General features: G+C 41.6%; 1 protein-coding gene across 1 annotated transcript in view; it reads right to left on the bottom strand.

Moving 5' to 3' along the window:
• The window catches only part of LOC142139805 (cilia- and flagella-associated protein 337-like), a 124668-nt gene that overhangs the window by 90823 nt on the left and 12900 nt on the right, over positions 1-20945 (bottom strand). Inside the window, exons 4-6 of the mRNA XM_075197675.1 lie at positions 18251-18334; positions 17144-17209; positions 12581-12811 (exon numbers count right to left, since the gene is read on the bottom strand). Of these exons, the coding sequence (XP_075053776.1) occupies positions 12581-12811; positions 17144-17209; positions 18251-18334 (381 nt within the window). The remainder of the gene's footprint in view (positions 1-12580; positions 12812-17143; positions 17210-18250; positions 18335-20945) is intronic.

Here is a 20945-nt window from a genome sequence, read left to right as displayed (position 1 = left end):
CCACTTTTTCAGACCCACAGTTTAGTAAATATACCCCTTGATCTCCTATAAATTAGTTTTTCTCTGCTGGCATAAATTTGTGAGAATTTGATGAAGAGATGAACAGAGATGAAGATATCCATCTTCAAAACGTTGTGACAAAACAGCACCTACACCTACCGCAGAGGCATCCACTTGCAAGATGAAATGTCGGGATAAGTCAGGTTGCCGAAGAACTGGAGCAGAAACGAAGAGTTGTTTAACGCAATGGAATGCTGCTTTAGCTTCTTCAGACCAATTGGAGGGATCAGACCCCTTTTTGGTAAGGGCTGAGATAGGAGCCACATGAGTGCAGAAATTTTTAATGAATTTTCTGTAATAGTTTACAAAACCCAGAAAGCGTTGGACCGCCTTGAGAGTGGTTGGAAGAGGCCGGTTGAGAATCACCTTGAGCTTCTCTGGATACATCTATAAGTCGGTACCAGAAATAATATAACCTAAGAAGGAGATGGATGGAACTTCAAAGGTGCATTTCCCCAATTTACGAAAGAGCTGGTTGGTACGGAGTCATGAAAGAACCTACTTGACATGAGCATGATGTGATTCTAGATTACTGCAGAAGATAACGATGTCATCCAGGTAGATGACAACTGTTTTGTAGATGAGGTCATAGAAAATTTCATTGACATAATGCTGGAATACCACTTGGGCATTACTCATTCCGAATGGCATGACTAAGTACCCGTAGTGCCCATCACAAGTGTTAAAAGTGGCCTTCCATTCGTTCCCTGCACGAATTCAAATTAATTTGTAAGCCCCTCTTAAATCAAATTTGGTGAAGATGGTGGCTCCACTGACACGATCAAACAAATCCGTGATTAGGGGCAAAGGATAATGATTTTTTATGGTAATATCGTTCAAACCTCTATAGTCAATGCAGGGACGGAGACCGCCATCTTTTTTCTTCACAAAAAACCGCTGCTCCGGCAGTTGAGGAAGATGATCGGATAAACCCCTTCTCAAGGTTTTCCTGGAATATATTCAGACATTGATTTAGCCTCAGGGAGAGAGAGCAGGTAGGTACGCACCCCTAGGGGTGTCTTCCCTGGCATCATATCGATTGGACAATGCCACTCTCTTTGTGGTGCTAAAGAGTCCGCACCAGCTTTACTGAAGACATCGGAGAAGTCCCTGTAAGGTAAGGGTGGAAGCTCTTGACCAGAGGAGCCTGTGGTTCAAAGAGGTATGACACGCTGGAGGCAAGAGTCCTTATAGGACACACCCCAGGATGTAATCTAAGACATAGTCCAATCAATCTGTGGGTTATGTAACTGCATTCCTTAGTCCTAGGTTTACCTTGGCTCCAAAGCAATTAAGCAATTCTGACTGCAAAAATCCCCACTCTAATCTTCAGAGGAAGAATCTGGTGGGTGATAATACTAATGGAGATGCGACTTCCATTCACTGCCGTGATGTAGAATGGTCAAGGTAACGACTCTGTGGGTAAATACAACTCTTGAACCGCTGTGGCAGTAATGAAGTTTCCAGCAGCACCAGAGTCAACAAGAGCTGAGAGGTTCTTGGTTTGCTGAGCATGTTCAAGAGTGATAGTTAGTACACAATCAGATTTTTTTGTGAAGAAGAATTGACTACTCCTAACCTAGCGTCTCCATCACTGGTTAGGAGCGGCAGTTTCACGGACGCTTGGGGCAGGAATCAAGTAAGTGTCCTGGAGCTGCACAGTAAGGCATAAGTTCGCTCTGAGGTCCCAGCCTTTGACTCCAGCTCCGAGGTCCTAGCCTCTGTCTCCAGCTCCGAGGTCCCAGCCGCTGCCTCTAGCTCCGAGGTGTCATCATCTGCACCCAGCTTGGGGTCTCTTGCCCCTGTGTCCGGTCCTGAGCCTGCTTCCACAGCCTCTGCACCTGAGTCTCAAGCTGCTGCCTCCAGTTCCGAGTCTCCAGCCGCTGCCTCCAGTTCCGAGTCTCCAGCCGCTGCCTCCAGTTCCGAGTCTCCAGCCGCTGCCTCCAGTTTCGAGTCTCCAGCCGCTGCCTCCAGTTCCAAGTCTCCAGCCACTGCCTCCAGTTACTAGTCTCCAGCCGCTGCCTCCAGTTACAAGTCTCCAGCCGCTGCCTCCAGTTACGAGTCTCCAGCTGCTGTCTCTGTTCCTGGGCTACAGTCCGTTCCAGAAACCTTGCCATTCTATGTGGTTCAGCCCGAGTTGCCAGACCATGCGGCTCAGCCCGAGTTGCCAGACCATGCGGCTCAGCCTGAGTTGCCAGACCATGCGGCTCAGCCCGAGTTGCCAGACCATGCGGTTCAGCCCGAGTCGCCAGACCATGCGGTTCAGCCCGAGTTGCCAGACCATGTGGTTCAGCCCAAGTCACCAAACCATGCGGTTCAGCCCGAGTTGCCAGACCATGTGGTTCAGCCCGAGTCACCAAACCATGCGGTTCAGCCCTAGTTACCACTTGGTGTGGGCTGCTCTGTGGCTTCTCCCAGCGCTGTCTGCTCTGTGGCTTCTCAAAGTGCTGTCTGCCCTCAGGCTTCTCAAAGTGCTGTCTGCCCCCAGGCTTCTCAAAGTGCTGTCTGCCCCCAGGCTTCTCAAAGTGCTGTCTGCCCCCAGGCTTCTCAAAGTGCTGTCTGCCCCCAGGCTTTTCACAGTGCTGTTGCTGCCAACCCTGCCGCCCAGTCCGGGCCTGCTGCCAAGCCTGCCGCCCAGTCCGAGCCTGCTGCTAAGTCTGCCGCCCAGTCTGGGCCTGACGCCCAGTCCGGGTCTCCTGTCAAGTCTGCCACCCAGTTCGGGTCTCCTGTCAAGCCTGCTGCCAAGCCTGCCGCCCAGTCCGGGCCTGCTGCCAGGTCGTCTGCCAAATCCGAGCCATCCGTTACCGAGGGTGCCAAGTCCGAACCGTCACCTTTCTTTGAGGGGTATCCTTCCCAATTTAATGCCCTTCTGAGGTTTTTTGCTTCTCAGATCCCGTCCATACCATGCCTTGTTAGTAGCCCTAAGAGACAGGTACTATTCCTAATATCCCATTTTAGGGGAGAGGCTTTGGAATGGGCAAACCCATTTATTGAGACGAATCATCCCATCTTATCGGATTACAATCCTTTACTGAGGCAGTAATCAACAAGTTTGTAACACCTCCCGCTATACCATCTTGCGGGGCCTCTGCATTATCAGCAGTACCACCCATCTCACCTGGCCAAGAGATACCTTTGTGCTCCACCCAGTTGGCGCAGGTCCCAACTCCAAGGAAGTCCCGTAAAAGGGGAGGACGTAAGAAGAGAGGTGGTTCTGCAGTGCTTGAATTGGCAGCTGGCATGGTCTCCTTTGCCTTTCCGCCCATGGACGAGGACTTTTCTGCCGGGCCCCCTATTGTGGACTATGATTCCGATGAATTTAGACATTTTTGGTAATCTGGCTTCTAGAATCCGCCCTAGAGAGGGGAAGGAGAGAGCAGCTCCTGCCTTTTGTCCTTATTATTGTATTGCAGCAGTATCTCTGATTACCAGAGGTGCTTCTATTGTGCCTTTCTTGTTTGCATTAGGGGTTAACCTGTTCACCTATTATCCCATGCACCTGGGTGTGTTCTCATTTCCTCTATATATACTTGTCACTCCCAGCATTCATTGCTGGTTATTGATGTTACACTCTGTGGTCACATCCTGTTATTCATTGTTATTACCTCTTCCTGCTGTGCTCCTGGGTTTATGCTGCTTGGATCTCTACATACATTCTGCTTACCTGTATCATTTGTGAACCTGGTAATTACCTCTGCATTTCCCTGCACTTGCTGCCTGGAATCTTTCCATACCTCCTGTTTACCTGCAACTGCCGTATACCTGGTAATTCTGCAAGCTCATTATTACATCTTCTGTTCATACTCTTCAGCAAATAAACATATAAACATTGAGGGCCTGAGTCATTAAGGCAAAAAAGGAGTAAATGTTCTCTGGGACAAACCATGTTACAATGAAAGGGGTATAAATTAGTTTATTATTTTGCACATAAGTCAAATACTGTCTGTTTTCTCATCTAGCACACAAATACTCGATCGCTTTATTATTACACTGAAATTTAAAGTTGATCTAGGACATGTCCTACCCCAACTATGAATCTGTCCCCACATTTTAAATTTACCTCCCCTCCAATGCAATATGGTTTTGCCCAGGTGCAAATGTTACTCCTTTTTTACGCTTTGCTCTCCTAAATGACTCAGGCCCTGAATGTTTTTCACCTTATTCGTGGGCCCTTAGCTGTATTCCTGCATTGATTCGTCACATACACTAGTAGAGGAGAGTAAACAGGAACTGGATTGCTGGACCGGACTGGAACCAGAATGCTGTAACTGTAATGCTGGAAGAGGATTGCTGTAACCAGAATGGAACCGGAATGCTGTAACTGGAATGGAACCAGAATACTGGAAGAGTATAGCTAGTGTAACCAGACTGAAACTGGAGTGCTGGAATCAGATTGGAGCCAGAATGCAGACTGCACTGTCAGAGCCAGATTAATAGCAAGGCTGAACTAAGATAGCTAGCAAGACTGCAAACTGCTGGGAACCAGGTTGGTGTCTGAAATTCATCGTTGCACTGGCAACCGTTAAGGACCCCAGGAAGTACTTATAGTTGTTGTTGATTCCTGATTGGAGACTGCAATCAACTAGGCAGAAGCAGCACTCTGAGTTGCTGAGATGGATCAGGTTTTGGCCACACCCATACTCTGATTCTGGAGGGAACTCTGCAGTGGAGACAGACTGGACAGCATCTTACAGAGAGGTCTGAAACCAGCAGAGCCTGAGGACCATAGGAACAACTTGGAAAGGCAGTGAAGAGGTAAGTGACAGAACCTGAGAGCCTGGTGTGTGACACCTGGCATTTATTTACTGTGTGTACATAATATTCTAGTGTTGTTTTTATTACAATAAATGTACTGTTGTACTTTTCTAACTGCATTTGCCTGAGTGACTATACAAATCCTAGAAGTTACTGGGTAGGCTTCCCTGGCTTCGGAAGACACCCGTGGGTGGCCATCCAGAGTGAAGTGGGGCCAGAAAACCCCTTATCTTTACATTTTTGGTGGCAAGCAGTGGGGTCACTCAGTCCCAGGTCCTCTCTTGGTACAGCTGCAGGAAATCTGTATTGTGATACATTCTAGGGTTCTGTAAAGCAGTAAGCAGTAGAAACCAGTTACCATATTATCCTGAACTTGCTCCTAAAGGCTTTAAGATAGAAAGTGTCACAAAAAGCATTGTGGGCTTTAGGCGAGGGAAGATGCCGTCTAAGTGCCGATTTAATAAGGGGAGGCGCACCCCGCTAGAGGAGAGCAGAAGATGGAACCATGTCTCAAGGAGGGGAACTCACAGTGAGGTGATCCTTGGAAGCAAAATCGGTGTGAAGTCTGGGAAGGAGAGAACAGATCACAGCCCAATGTTGAAAAAGGTCCTAAAAGAAGGGATGAAACAGTTCAGTGCAACCAGGAGAAAGGTGTACTGGGATAAAGGACTGTGGCAGTGTCTGCAGGATGGGGATATGGATGTGTTGCACCGCCCCACCACAATGCAGCACATTTTGGATTATTGGGATGAGGAGTACCCAAAGATTATTATGTGGAGCCAGCCTAGAGGAGAAATTGGAGAACCTGTTGGGAAAATCCAGTGACAACAATAATCAACAGTACCCGAGTGAAATGTTATTCATAACCAAGATAGAGAAAAGCAAAGACACAAATGGACTGTTACAGCACAGGGACATGCCTGATGAACCCCCTGCAAATGTACTAATAGAATCTGCCCCATTAGCAGATTCTACAGATCCACTAGAGACAATGAGTATGGAGGAGTTGATAGTGGAATGCCTGATTCGGGGTGTACCATACATGTACTGCATGCACAGAGATATCCTCAAATGTCTTTTAAAAGATCAGGAGAATCCCATCAATGCCTTTAGTGTCTATAGGAAATGGATGCTCACTTTAGGTCCCCACATACCTTTCTGGAAACAAATGCAATGTCTGCAACAGAGTTTTGAAGAAACAGAGGACGAGGTATGGATACAAGGACTTACACTGAAATGTGGCAGGATAAGTGTTATCGAATGAATACTGAAAAATGTCAATTACAATATCTTTTGTCACACTACTATCTTGGGGGAGGCTGGAGAGGAACTGCTTGGTGAGGATGTTGTATCTCTGACTACTCAGAAAGGATTAGGAGAAATCCTCCCATTTGGTGACTTGGATGGAAAAGAGCTACCATGTAAGCACCATGTAGTAGCATCTTCTGATAATTTACCAGTGTTATTGGCACCTGAGACTGTGTTTGGGTTAGAACAGAATTGCAGAAAAGGCCAGTTATCCACCCCTGTTGTGTCTGAAAATGTTTTATCTAATGAAGTAACGCAGGATACCGCTTGTGTGCTCTCCGGTGCACATGATGTACAGCTGTACCCAATTGTGACAAAAGAGAAACATAAACTTGCTCAACATATGATCTCAGCAGAAATCATGATTACAGACTGTATGACAGAATTCATGGGGTATAGGACTTGTCATGTCAGGGGCCACTACCATGGGGACGTGGGAAAACTACTCCTACACCTTTCCCTATACATAATTAACAGATGAGGAGATGTTGGCCGAGTGTGAGCCTGAGAAGGCACTGGCACAGCAAGAATCACCAGCCCCACAATCTTTGGAGCACCCTAATACAGCTTTAAATCTGGGGACACTTGTCCATTAAGGAATAGGCCATACGTACCAACTTTCTGAAGTTGGCTTCCGGGAGAGGTGGGTGTGAGGGGACGGGGCGACAAAAATCGCGTCATTTTGGACCCATCCCCTGTGACGTAACGACTAGAGATGGGCGGGTTCGGTTCTCCGAGAACCGAACCCACCCGAACTTTGGGTATCCGAGTACCGAGCTGAGCAGCTCGGTACTCTCCCGCCCGTTCCGAATCCAAATCGAGGCCGAACGTCATCGTGACGTCGTCGGATCTCGGGGCTCGGTTCTCGAGATACTTCAACTTTATAAATACACGCCTCCACAGCAATCCATCGCCATTTGACAGAGGGAGAGAGCAGGGTGTAGTCATAGGCTGATTAGAGCAGGGACAGAGAATACAATATTGTTCTTGCAATTGCTCTAACCAAAATCGCTAGTGCAGAGAGGAGGATAGAGGTTTATTATTTTTTCTTAATATTTGGCACTCCCCAGCGCTAATTGTGCATAAATATTTCTGGCTGTCAAAAGTCATATCTGTCAGCAGTATCTACCAAATAATTTTTAGCACTCCTCAGTGCTTTTGTGGTGTCCTCCCTAATTGTGCATTAATATTTCTGGCTGTCAAAAGTCATATCTGTCAGCAGTATCTACGAAATAATTTTTAGCACTCCTCAGTGCTTTTGGGGTGTCCTCCCTAATTGTGCATTAATATTTCTGGCTGTCAAAAGTCATATCTGTCAGCAGTATCTACTAAATAATTTTTAGCACTCCTCAGTGCTTTTGGGGTGTCCTCCCTAATTGTGCATTAATATTTCTGGCTGTCAAAAGTCATATCTGTCAGCAGTATCTACTAAATAATTTTTAGCACTCCTCAGTGCTTTTGGGGTGTCCTCCCTAATTGTGCATTAATATTTCTGGCTGTCAAAAGTCATATCTGTCAGCAGTATCTACCAAATAATTTTTAGCACTCCTCAGTGCTTTTGGGGTGTCCTCCCTTATTGTGCATTAATATTTCTGGCTGTCAAAAGTCATATCTGTCAGCAGTATCTACTAAATAATTTTTAGCACTCCTCAGTGCTTTTGGGGTGTCCTCCCTAATTGTGCATTAATATTTCTGGCTGTCAAAAGTCATATCTGTCAGCAGTATCTACTAAATAATTTTTAGCACTCCTCAGTGCTTTTGGGGTGTCCTCCCTAATTGTGCATTAATATTTCTGGCTGTCAAAAGTCATATCTGTCAGCAGTATCTACTAAATAATTTTTAGCACTCCTCAGTGCTTTAGGGGTGTCCTCCCTAATTGTGCATTAATATTTCTGACTGTCAAAAGTCATATCTGTCAGCAGTATCTACCAAATAATTTTTAGCACTCCCCAGTGGTTTGCGCTCAGAATGGATTCAAAGCAGTCCACATATGATCAGAATGAGCAACCAGGTTCTGTCACCAGTCCTGATGTTAGTGTTCCCAGTACGTCATCTGGCCAAGGTGATGTCAAACAACAGAGTGTTTCCAAATTAGTGCAAAAAACAAAAACCCAAAAATTTTTTACTGTATTGAAGCGAAAAAGAAGTGTAACTGAGCAAAAGTTAAGTGACGATAAAAAAAAAATTGCAAGCATGCCATTCTACACACGCAGTGGCAAAGAGAGAATGAGGCCTTCACCTTTGGCTATTATTGTCAGATCCCAAAAAGTTACCCAGCCTACAATTGGTGCACAACTACTGTTACGCGTCAAAGCCGAGCTGCAAGATAACAGTGAGGCATTACAGGAGAATATTTGCTCTGATTCACAAATTACAACAATCCCTGTGGAGAGTCCATCCAACAGTGGGATGTCTAATCGTGAGCATTCTGCTGATGTGTGCCTTAATAGCCCGAGTGTAGCCGGTGATACCCAAATTGAGGATGCCACTTTGGAATTAGAAGAGGATGAGGGGGAGATTTGTGTAGGCGACAAGGGCGCTAATGATGATGTTGATGATTATGATGCAGACAGATACCAAATTGCCTTTCTCAATTTCTATTTATATTCTAGATTATATAACGGCTGAATAGTTTTCTATTTTACTCCTAGTGGAGAGAGGATCTGATGCAGACAGATACCAAACTGCCTTTGTCCATTTCAATTTATATTGTACAGTATATAACGGCTGGATTTTTTGGTATTTTATACAAGTGGAGGGGGGCCTAGAGAGACAGAAACCAAACTGGCTTTCTCCATGTCAATTAATATTGTACAGTCTATAACGGCTGGATTTTTTGGTATTTTATACAAGTGGAGGGGAGCCTAGAGAGACAGAAACCAAACTGGCTTTCTCCATGTCAATTAATATTGTACAGTCTATAATGGCTGAATTTTTTGTTTTTTTAAAAAAGTGGAGGGGGGCCTATAGAGACAGAAAGCAAACTGTCTTTTTCCATTTCTTTACATATTTAACTATAAGTGTAGGGTGTAATATACATCCAAAGACGATGGCTGCATTGCCAATATGCATAGATGGAGAGGAAGACAATCTGTTTTGTATGTAGAATAAATGAAGGCCTACCAACGAAGAATTAAACAGTTTTTTTGGATGATTTATTACCTCAACAATTAGATTACTTATCTCTAAAACAGTTGGAGCACTAAATTGGGTTATTTTAGGCACAAAAACATGGATTTTCCAACAAAATAGCAAAACCAAACCAAACAAAACCAAAACCAAAACCAAAACACGCAATGGCGGTTTTGCAAAACCAAAACACGACGGTAATCCAGATCCAAAACCGAATCCAAAACCAAAACACGTGGGTCAGTGACCATCTCTAGTAATGACGTCATTTTACACCGGGGGGGGGAGCCAAATGCCATGATTCACGGAGAATTGCGGCATTTTGGACCAAATTCTGCCCACTTCACTAGGGAGTGGGCAGAATTCGGGAGATTGCCATACTCTCAGTCAGTGAGACTCACCAAAAATGCGTGAGTCTCCCGGACATTCCAGGAGAGTTGTCAAGTATGGAATAGGCTGACTCATCATCCTCATTTTCAAATAATGGATCATTCCCATCAAAACTGATCTTTAGGGATTGCTCATAGTTTTGTTTTTTCTTTACCTGGGAGGGGGTTTTGGTGATGAGTTACTGAATGTCATCATTATGTTTATTAACACTGACATGAAGTTGTTGTGAACACACTGACAGATGTTTTCTCTAACACACTGTATTTCCTTTTCTTGTATGAATGACTGAGGAGTTTATGTAAGACTTTCTTGGCAATATGTAAGCAATGACTCCCTTCAGATGCCGCATAGAACGTGCCCATTTTCCACTCGTAGCATTTGTTTCTCTGACATATTTTCTTCTCTTTCTCTACGAATGACTTAAGGGTTTGTGTAAGTTTGTTTTGGCAGTGTACAGGCATGGACTCCCTCTCTAATGCTGCAAGGAATGTGCCCTTTCAGCTTGTAGTGTTTTAACAAATAGAACGGTTGATATCACAGTGAATGAAATGTTTATTTAGAAGGTATTGGTGCTAAGTACAGAAAATATTGTTCTTTGCTCTAGTCAAAAAATCCACCCAATACAGTGGTTGATAGCACAATGTATGGTGGTAATTTGTAGACTTAGATAGATAATATCAAGTACAGAAATATAAATTGGTTTTGCACCAGTGAGTGCATATAAACAGATACAGTGGTTAAGATAAAAAAGAATTGCTTGTGTATTTGATAGGACTTAATGCTGGTATCAGAGCATAACAGAGGGAGTGCAGGTACTAAGAGACTGGATTACCCAGTTAGCCACTGGAGCAGGTACAAGGATGTCTGGATTGCCAGATTAAGCTGTGAAGTTGAAGACTCTGGTTTTCCAAGTGTGACAGATTACTGCAATTATTGGATGTCTGGATTGTCAGATAAGACTGAGAAGCTGGAGGCTCTGGTTTTCCAAGATAGACAGTGGACTGCAGATATTAGATTTCTGTGTTGCTAGAAAAAACTGAGAAGTTGAAGACTCTGGTTTTCAAAGTTAGATAGTGAACTGTAGATACTGGATGCCTGGAGGAACTGAATGATCCACAGGGGAATCAAGCAAAAGGAGAGTCAGGCAAGCCAAGGTCAGAAGCCGGTGGATCCACAAACATTACCGGGGAGCAGACAGGAGCAAAGTCAAACAAAGCCAGGATCTGGGTCATAAGCAAAGGTGCAAAATGGTGGAACAGGCAAAAGTCAGATAAGTCAGTAGAACATCAGGCACAATTCACAGAAGGACTGACAGAGACCAGAAGCAGCAAACAACTGATGAACTGCAAAGAGCAATGTTTGCGGCAGGTATATAAGGCAGTGGAATAGGTGCAGGTGATGATCAGCAAAGGAGGTTAACTCCTGCAGGTGAAGTGGAAATGTCCAATGGCAAAACAGCAGCAAAAAGGTACTGTAGCCCAGATACAAATTAGGATATGGTCCTAACCTAAAACAGCACCACCTCTGGTAGCATTGAGGTACTGCCGGCCTGATACAAATTAGGATCAGAGGCCTAAAGGCATTAAACATTTGTTTTTTGCGATAGTCAAAATGTTGTTTTTAGGGTATAAAATGTGCATAAAAAACAAAACAAAAAGTAAAATTGAACATAAATAAGGAAGACTATCCTGTGGTGTATATATAGCTATGTAGCAAATGTGCTGCACACACAAGTGTACAATAATCTGGACTACTAAAAGGCAGAGTCACAGAGAACATCCACAGACATTTTCTCCCAGTATAATCCAGAAGCAATGAGGGTCTATAAGCTCCATATAAAAGGATACTATCCCACATCGGAGTCCGGCTGTTACTTCTCAAACCAACTGTCTGGCACGCTCCCTCTATTCTTCCCACCGCTCTGCGCCACAATCCTACTCTGTACTCTGTACTCTGTACAACAGAGAGCGCATGGCCCTTTAAGAGCAGCTCTGAGCCTATGGTCATGTGTTCTGACCTGTGACCTGCCCTGCTCTTCAGCTCAGCTATTTAAACCTGCTATGTGCACATGCCTGTGCCAGAGTATTAGGGCCCATACCTTCACTCCAGCGGTCCTGCACAAATTGTGGCTGATTCCTGTGTATTCTGAACCAGACTTATCTTCTGCCTGTAGTTTGGTACTGTGTATTTCTGATAGTTGCTAAACCCGGCTTGTTCTGACACGTCTTCCGTTTGCTGATTTGGCACCCTGCAGTTCGTTTGTGTACCAGTTCCAGCTACATTGACCAGACCCTGCTTGCTGTTGATACCAGCTCATCACACCTGGAGGGAGCACAGAGGGCAGCGACTTGCAAACCCACCAGCATCGAAGCCCAAACCTCTTTACGGGGGTCCCTGGTGAAAACCGGGGATTCATTACACTCTGCGCCTCTGTTACTGCCAGTGCTAATTCAGGTTGGCGAAAGAGAATTCGCTATATCCGCTATACAGATACAGACATGTGACATTTGCTTATGCTTGCTGAGACCAACCACTGTGGTTGGCCTGAGTCTCCAGTGAGTGTTAGTTATTCATCAAATTTTGGGCAAATTGAGTCTGATTTGTTAATTAAATCACCAATGGATGAATCGATTCACCCATCTCTACTGATGAGCTGATTGGCTACAGGTTATTCTATCTCCACCTACTTTAAAACCAAGGACAAACACCCATACCGAAGTTGATGATTAATGAGGACAAAAGAGCTTTGAACGAAATGCATGTTAAAAATGTTTATAGAACCCTAGACGAATTGTTGGCGCTATATATAAATAAATGATAATGATGACAGATTACAGAACATGTGAACACTTCACAAACATAGTAGCACCAAATTCTAGGCTACCCGCCCTTCTACGTTATTACATATGAACTAGTATGAGCAAAACTTAGAACTTACGAAGATTGCCTTGTCACGCTTCAGCTTCAGCTGTGTAGACCAAAAAAAGATATGGCCATCTTCTCTGACCATTATTAAAGTGTTGTCTTGCATGGGGAAAACACGCACAATGTTATCTCCGTGAACCATTTCCTGGATGGTCGCCGGCAAGATGAAGCTGATTTTCCTGCGTCTGATATAAGAGTCTTCCAGCTCCGAGTAGTCCAGCTGCATGTAAGTGCAGAACTGTTCCTAAAATAAAGCACATACATAAACTGAGAGCAGGAAAAACAATTATTAATGTGAAAAGCTGTCCTAGTCATATCCATTTAAACTCAACTACATCTACTGGGCTATTTTGCCAGGTTATTTCCAGTATAATGATTGGACACCTACTGCAGAGACAAGAAAATGGAAATGGAGTTCCTAGTATGAAAATACATGTTTTTTTTTTAGTGTCCCTTTAAGGTAGAGCTACAATTAATTCTAAATGAAAAGCCAGGACAGTCATGTGACTTTTGGGATCCAAATAAAGGATAATACGGCAGAACATGCATATGAGTCAGCAGTCTGGATTATGGGAAAATTAGCATTATGTGTTGAAGGTTTCAGGTTGACAGTAAAGGGCCTGCCCTGAGACACATAGGAGCCTTACTTTAAAAATAGTATCACATGGGCGTATTGGAACACTAAGATCTTTCAGCTAGTAGCTCAGTGTTCTTAAGATCCCACAAGGACACAAAGATTTGAATGGAAAATGCTGTTTTTCTGGTCATATAAGAAGCACTTAAGAGCATGCAGAATTTTCTCATCTGAAACATTTTAAAGCTTTGAAACCTTTCAAACAGTAGACATCCATGGTAGATCATTTATCTGCATATAAATGCAATAATTTGCCTTCTTTTAGAGGCTAAGTACAGTAAAAAAGTTAGTCAGCTTTAGAAATTACACGTAAAAAATTTTTAATGAAAAAACGTCTGGAATAGTAATTATCCTGCTTCAGATGTTTCATGTATGGAGTATGGATGTAGAATGGGACCAGTAATAGTTTCTATTACAAATATAACAATAAATTGTCATCTGTCACTGTGCTCCATTTCTTGTCTCATCTCATTCTGTCATCAGAATATATGGTCTGTGCTTTAAATAGCTGTATATAGTTATGTACCTGCATCAGGCAAGGGTACAGTCACGTACTACTGACTTTATATGATTCATCAACTCGTAACATTGTTTTTTCAAGACATGGAAATATTTACTGTACATGTATAATTGTAAGTGATACATAGTCATTACCTGTGACAAAGTGACAGCAGAACTAAAATAAGGGGCTTCACATTTTCAAGATAGAGATCAAGCTAATACTACTCTAAAGGTAATCTACCAACCACAGAATATGCAGGTGACCCCGCACATTTCACATTGTGCAAATGCACCAGTTTGTCCACTAAGAGCATTTATAGATGCAAACTGCTTTTAGAAAGCGCCTGTAAATACATTCTGCTTGATTCTTTATGGGATGCACAAAAGGATCACCCCCTCATTCATTTCACCTTTTACATTTTTCTACTAAAATACTACTTGGTTGAATAAGGGATAGTGAGGAGGCCATATATCACATTTGGGTCTTCAGTGTGCATGCTCCGGGCCCCTGGCATGCTCAGAAGAGCATAATGGGAGCCTAGATATAGTTACACAGCATTGCCATACTCCCCTCACATTTGGGCCCTGTATCAGCTGCACCCCCTGCAATGGCGGTAGTATTGGCAATGTCCTAATGTCAATAAATTAGTTTTACTCGCCTATATTATGCTTCAGTCTTCCTGGTTACCTTGCAAATGCACAGGTACTGCCCTCTGCTTGCTTACATGCTCTCTTCATGTTAACAATTTAGAACACAATGGTGGATACTGCACCATTGACACTTATTTGTCCTATTTGATTCCATGTTTCAGGCAGTATTTTGTCATGTGAAAAACACCAAAAAGCATTTAGGTGAGAATAAGCTATGAAGGATTAGATCTGTGCAGTTTGGCTCACCATACAGTTTGTCAAAAAAAAAATCTGGTTGTTCTGTGACTGGTTTGAATAACCGCTATAATTGACCAAGTGAAGCAAGAGATAACACCAAGCTCTGTAGAAATAATAAATATGCATGCACAGCAAATTAATGAAACATAACCCAAATTATAACTTCACATTTTTTATAACCTTTTTATAACTTCGATTACAGGACACAGATCTATAAAGCCAAGTATTAATTATAATATAAACAATCAACTGTTTTTCATGATAATGATAATTTAATAAATTATTAAATGGTTGAATCTCACTTTGTCTTTGATTTATGGTTTAATCTCTATTACTTTTCTACCGTATGATGAGGGGACTGAATAAAAATTACTACAGACGCTGCGAGCAACGAGGTCAGGATCGATGTGTTTCATGAAATATGTACAATCTGTTCTGTTATACAATGCACAGTTCAACTCTTAATATGCATCGTTAAAAGTTCTTTTAAGCTATCTAAAAGATGTCATTCTGAGAAACCTTTCCTTAAGCCAATTAAAATCAATAGGGGTTTTTAGCTAATTCTCATTTCTCTGTCACATCTCTCAGTAAAGGAGCTCATTATAATGATAACTTTAAATAGAATAAAAAGTAGATACATAGAATTTGATGGCAGAAACTAACTTAAAGCCTTTTTGTGGTGATTTCTAAGCACCAGTATGTCCTTCTAGTCAATGGCATCCAGTGCATGCTGAAACATGTAGTTTCACCATAGCAAAAACCAGTCAAATACTGTATCTTTAAGTAGAGTTTAATTAAATAAATAAACTTTCCAGTCCACCAAAGATGTGAAAAGCTGAAGGAACAGATTCACTCTACTGTTTAACTATCTTGTGTAACAAACTGTCTTTCTGCTATCTCTACATGGATGACCCAACACTACATAACGCTCAACATGTACAAAACAGAATTTATCATCTTACCTCCTCCCAGAGTCACCACCTCCCCTCAAATCTCCCTCACTGTTAATAACACCGCAGTCTTTCAAGCCTTGGTGTCACACTTGACTCCACCTCTGCTTTATTCCTCACATCCAGACTCTCTCCCAGTCCTGTCAACTCCACCTTAGAAATATTGCCAGAATACGCCCTTTTCTTACCCAACATGCTACCAAAACTTTTATCTATTCTTTCATCATCAACCGCCTTGACTACTGCAACCTCCTTCTATCTGGCATTCCCGACACCCATATATCCACACTAAATGCTAATGCAAGACTGACCTTCGCCTCTCACTGCTCCACATACACTGAAACACTTTGCTTTGTATCGTTGGATGCATTTGCAGGAAAAGACGCACGTACCTTTACATGCTTAAGTTCAGTCGGATGCATCTCAAGAAGCATCCAGCTGTACAGCACTAGTATATGTGCCAGGTTTACGTCAGGATTAACAACTCTGTATACTTTTGCACCACAATAGAGTAGGTCTAGCTTAGAGATAGCAGACAGATGTGGCTTTGCAGTGTTAGTAGCGAAAGTAAAATTGCATTGTCCTATTTGTACACAATATAATAATGTAATGAAGTGTCATATACACATCAGAGAAAAGTGTCTGGACTGTGTTAATAATAAATGTGAAAATCACATTTACCATGTAAAATATAATTAAATACAGACACAAATACAAAGCACAAGAACATATTAAATTCAGTTAAATACACATAACTGTTGTTTTCTCATTAAGGGGGGTATTCAATTGTTAGCCAGAACTGCTAAAATCCCGCGCTCGAAAAATATTACCATTAATACGGTATACCTCGCCGGATTTCAGCTCGCAGCTCCCTGAGCTGCGAGCTGAAATCCAGCGAGTAAATTACCGTATTAACGATATTTACGCGCAATATTACCGTATAACGATAATATTTTTCGAGCGCGGGATTTTAGCGGTTCTCGCTAACAATTGAATACTCCCCTAAGAGTCAAATCACAATCTTCTTTCCTTCCACATGGAAATATCAAAGAAGTATGTGAACAGACAGCCGTGATATAATATAAGACTTGATATAATATAATATAGCAGCCATACTAATGAATGAAGCACTGGCTGCGGAAGGAATCAAAATGCAGCCAATTAGAATCGGCTAACTAGTGCTACCGATCATCAGTGCGTTTCGTGCACCAGCCCTCCAGCACCTGCAACAGATATGCCTATATACATATACATCCAGGTCTACCTCAGTTACATTTACTTGAATACGCCCTCACTGTACTCACCTACGGTCGCCTGCCCCTCTCGCTCCAGCTCCGCCTCTCCAGTTGTAAGGAGTCATATGTGTAAGTTGTATACGGACATATGTGTACTCATTTTTAGAGCACATGTGCAGTAAGGAAATTCCTATTTTATGCAAATAAAGCAGACATACGTCCAATTCTACATAAAGCCCCTTAACTGTCAGCTTCTGCACTCGTCTAAGTATGAATAACACTTCTACACTGAATAAGTACTGGTTCCTTAAGATTTAGATTACTCCTTAATTCTGTCAGTGTTAGGTAAGCACACAAACAATACTAACCCACTGAATTTTTCCTGTGGCTGTGAAGTCTATTTTCATAAAGAGCTTTTCTATCTGTTCATCACTCTGAAAAGGGAAAAGGAAAGGAAATTATCATATTAGTATTAATCTAATGCAGTGTTTCTTAATCGTTTTGGCGTATGTCAAAAAAGAAAACAATCTCTATGGTGGGGGAACTGTCAAAAGGTCCACAGTATATATTGCACAGTGGCAGAATACAATTCCTCCTATTCTGCATACTGGATGCAGTTCTGTCTATTCATAGTTGCCAGCAAATATGAAAACAAGCAACATCTGCAATCATTATTGATTATGGTGTTCCATTGTAACGTAACTCTTCCAAAGGAGGTAACAAAGGAAGTAACATTTCTTGAACATTCCGGTCTGATGTTACCTTTGAGATAAATACATACAAGTGGTTTGATATCCACTCAAAGATCGTCGGGTGAGATCAGTGTACCATAACCTGCAGCTTTAACACTAGTCAATATAGGAACCACTAATCCCTACATGTATTCACTTTATTTTTTTAGCGAAGGTTGGACAGTCTATGAATGATGTTTGTTCTATTTTAGTGCTTGCTAAAAAAAAAATATGAATGTAAATATTTTTTTTTATAGGGCTCATACCTTACAAATATATTTTCTACTTTAGTCTCCTATAAGTAGGAGAGGATGGACAATATGCAGCCAATCCAAGTGTCTAATCATCAACAACGGTATTTGTGTGAGGCTGAGGTCAGCAATCCAAAAATCTGATATATACCCTGATATACTGGTATGATTTCATTGCACTCAAAGCCGCTCATCTATAGACTAAGACTCAGGGGTATATTTACTATGGAACCGCCCATTCCCGTCGCTTTAAAGGTATTTAAAAAGTGCCCTTTTAAAAAAAGACTTCAAAGCGTCAGGAGTTGGTGGTTCTACAGAATAGTAAATATACCCCCAGTGTGGCCCAGTCTATAGAAGCAGTCTTACCTAGTCATGTTTATTTTGCTTGGCAAAAGTCTTGCGACAATGAAACAACAATTCAGTGGTGACTTAATTCACTCTCAGAGCAGTTAAACAAACTCAATTAAAAGGTATTTAATCCCTACTCACTTACAGTTCCACGTAATCCTGTGCTTTTCTTTACTGCCCATTTAAATGCATCCAGGTCCAGAGATTTATGGCCATTCTTTTCAAGATCCTAGAACAAATCAATTCAGAAATACATGAATCACTTAATAACTAAAGCTTAGTGGTTAGCACTTCTGCCGCACAGCACTGGGGTCATAAGTTCGATTCCCGACCATGGCCTTATCTGTGTGGAGTTTGTATGTTCTCCCCGTGTTTGCGCGGGTTTCCTCCGGGTGCTCTGGTTTCCTCCCACACTCCAAAAACATACTGGTAGGTTAATTGTCTGCTATTAAATTGCCCTTAGTCTCTCTCGATCTGTGTGTGTATGTTAGGGGATTTAGATTGTAAACTCCAATGGGGCAGGGACTGATGTGAATGAGTTCTCTGTACAGAGCTGCAGAATTAGTGGCGCTATATAAATAAATGAATAATGATGATCTTAGCAGAGCAAACACGCTCAACAAAATGTCTTTACTTGCAGCCTCTTTACAAACCACCCAGTGATTACCGGTATTTTTGGTGATTTATTTTCTGTTTTAGAAACATAAGCCATGACTTGGTTATGACAGCCAAAACTATAGAAATATAATTTTCACATTTTCACACAAGGGAACACATGACTTAAATACTCTGATACGCTCAAACAGACTGTTGCCTGATGCATAATATTTATATATAGGTTTTGTGCACTTTAAAAGCAAATATTATCTTCCAACAAGGTAAATATCCCTAATATAGACTTTAGCGGAAGAAAATTTAAAATTTTGTAAATAATTTTGCTGCCTGAGACCAATGCCTAAAGTTGCCTTATTGCAGACAAACTACTGATCTCCAGCAAGGCCTCTACGATTAGTGCTCACAGTTCTATTCCTCCACAGAATTTAAGGCACACATAAGTCTTTAACACAGAATGTTTTGTTCCATAGAATTCAGATTTCTCAGCTCTAATGGAATTATCTTCAAGATGGTTGTTTCTATTATTATCATTATTAAGGTTTATAGAGCGCCGCAAAATTTCGCAGTGCCGTACAGAGCAGAAGTACAAAAAAGGAAGAGACACATTAAGTAATATTACATACCTAGTCATAAAGTAACGTTACATAGTACAAGTGACAAATAAGAAACAAATAAGAAGCAATACAGAACAAGGTTAACTTAATGTGAGTGGTGTTACAAAAGGTGAAATTGTAAGGATAAACATGAATAGCAGACTGCAGGTAGCATCCTCGGGTTTACATATAGCAGAGGATGTAGCAGTGGCGAGATACAGGAAAACAAGAGGTCAGTAAAACCTAGCGGACACAGAAGGAAAGGGGAGGGAGGAAACAGGAGGGAGGAGGACCTTGCTCGTGGGAGATTACATTCTACAATCTTTCACCTGAACTGGACACCACAGTACTCAACCGTTAAAAAAAATGATACTAGAATGTTTGGTGAAGGGATCAAAGAAATACTGCCCAAAAGATGGTAAGGAAAAAGTTGGCAGGTGGTATTATACATTCTAACCATATATTTATGTACAATGTAGACTATACTAGGAACACAGGATATATTTACATGTAATATGTATGTATAATATACACATGCTATGCATATATCAAAAATTAAAAGGGTACAATGTTGTCCATTAAAATCTTAAGCCAAGCTAATGCCAGTGTCAATTCTACATTACGTCTTTCATGTAACACCCCGCCCCCCAACATTAGAAGTCAACAGATATAAGCAGAAATATTATTCAGCAGCTCAAGGTCCAAAATCTGTTTTTTTTATGTCAAGATTACAGAATTTTTTTTGGGCTATATGCAAAGTTCAGGACAGCAGGCTGCCATAAAACCGGATATGTTTTAGGTTTCAGGCTCTGGATACCATTACAAATTATCCAGATTATATATGAAAAAAAATCACCAACATCAACCAAGAAAACAAGGCTATTACAAATAGACATCAGTGCAACTATTTTAGTTTTGTAAACTTCAAAAATAATCAACATTAATGTTTACAAAAACAAAATCTAGTTCTCTTTTCATTTATGTAATACATTACACATAATATATTATATATCCTAAACACTTGCATGGATATACACAATTCTGTCCTGAGAATGAATTGTTAATAAATACAATAGGCAGACAGTTTAATTGGTCAATATAGATGCACTCAACTTTCTGTTTTAGTTTTTCCAGATTCACTTCGGCAATAGAATCACAGGTGAAAACCTAGAAAACCTTATTTCTTGCAAAAGTTGTTTCAATTCCATAAAAAAATAGTAATCAATCAACACATAGTTATGTTATATGTTACAAATTAAATTGTAGGTACCGATGATAGCAGTACTGTTTGTATATCATTAACTTATGGCAAATTGCAATATATCTTAAACCACTGTAATTTACCATAGGTTAAATAAGATACATGGGCTTCTGTGTTCCTAAATGTCATACCATGTATAGTCATTACTGCTTCTCCAGAAGGTGAAAGTGATGACAATATGCTGTGATGTTGTCTACCCCAAGTGGCCAGTTGTCTTACGTTTGGTTGGACAGAGTCCAGCTGTCACGGAGATAAATTCTTTTACCTACATCATAGGATGAGGAAAATACTACTGTTCTCTATTTGCTCTTGGGTAGAGTATACATTTATAGAAACCAGCATATCCCAGAGTACACTATATGACCTAACTT

This window comes from Mixophyes fleayi, chromosome 2 (assembly GCF_038048845.1).
Source record: "Mixophyes fleayi isolate aMixFle1 chromosome 2, aMixFle1.hap1, whole genome shotgun sequence".
In the NCBI taxonomy this organism is placed as follows: domain Eukaryota; kingdom Metazoa; phylum Chordata; class Amphibia; order Anura; family Limnodynastidae; genus Mixophyes; species Mixophyes fleayi.
The sequence above is the reverse complement of the archived record's forward strand: the minus strand, read 5'-3'. Positions and strand labels throughout refer to the sequence as shown.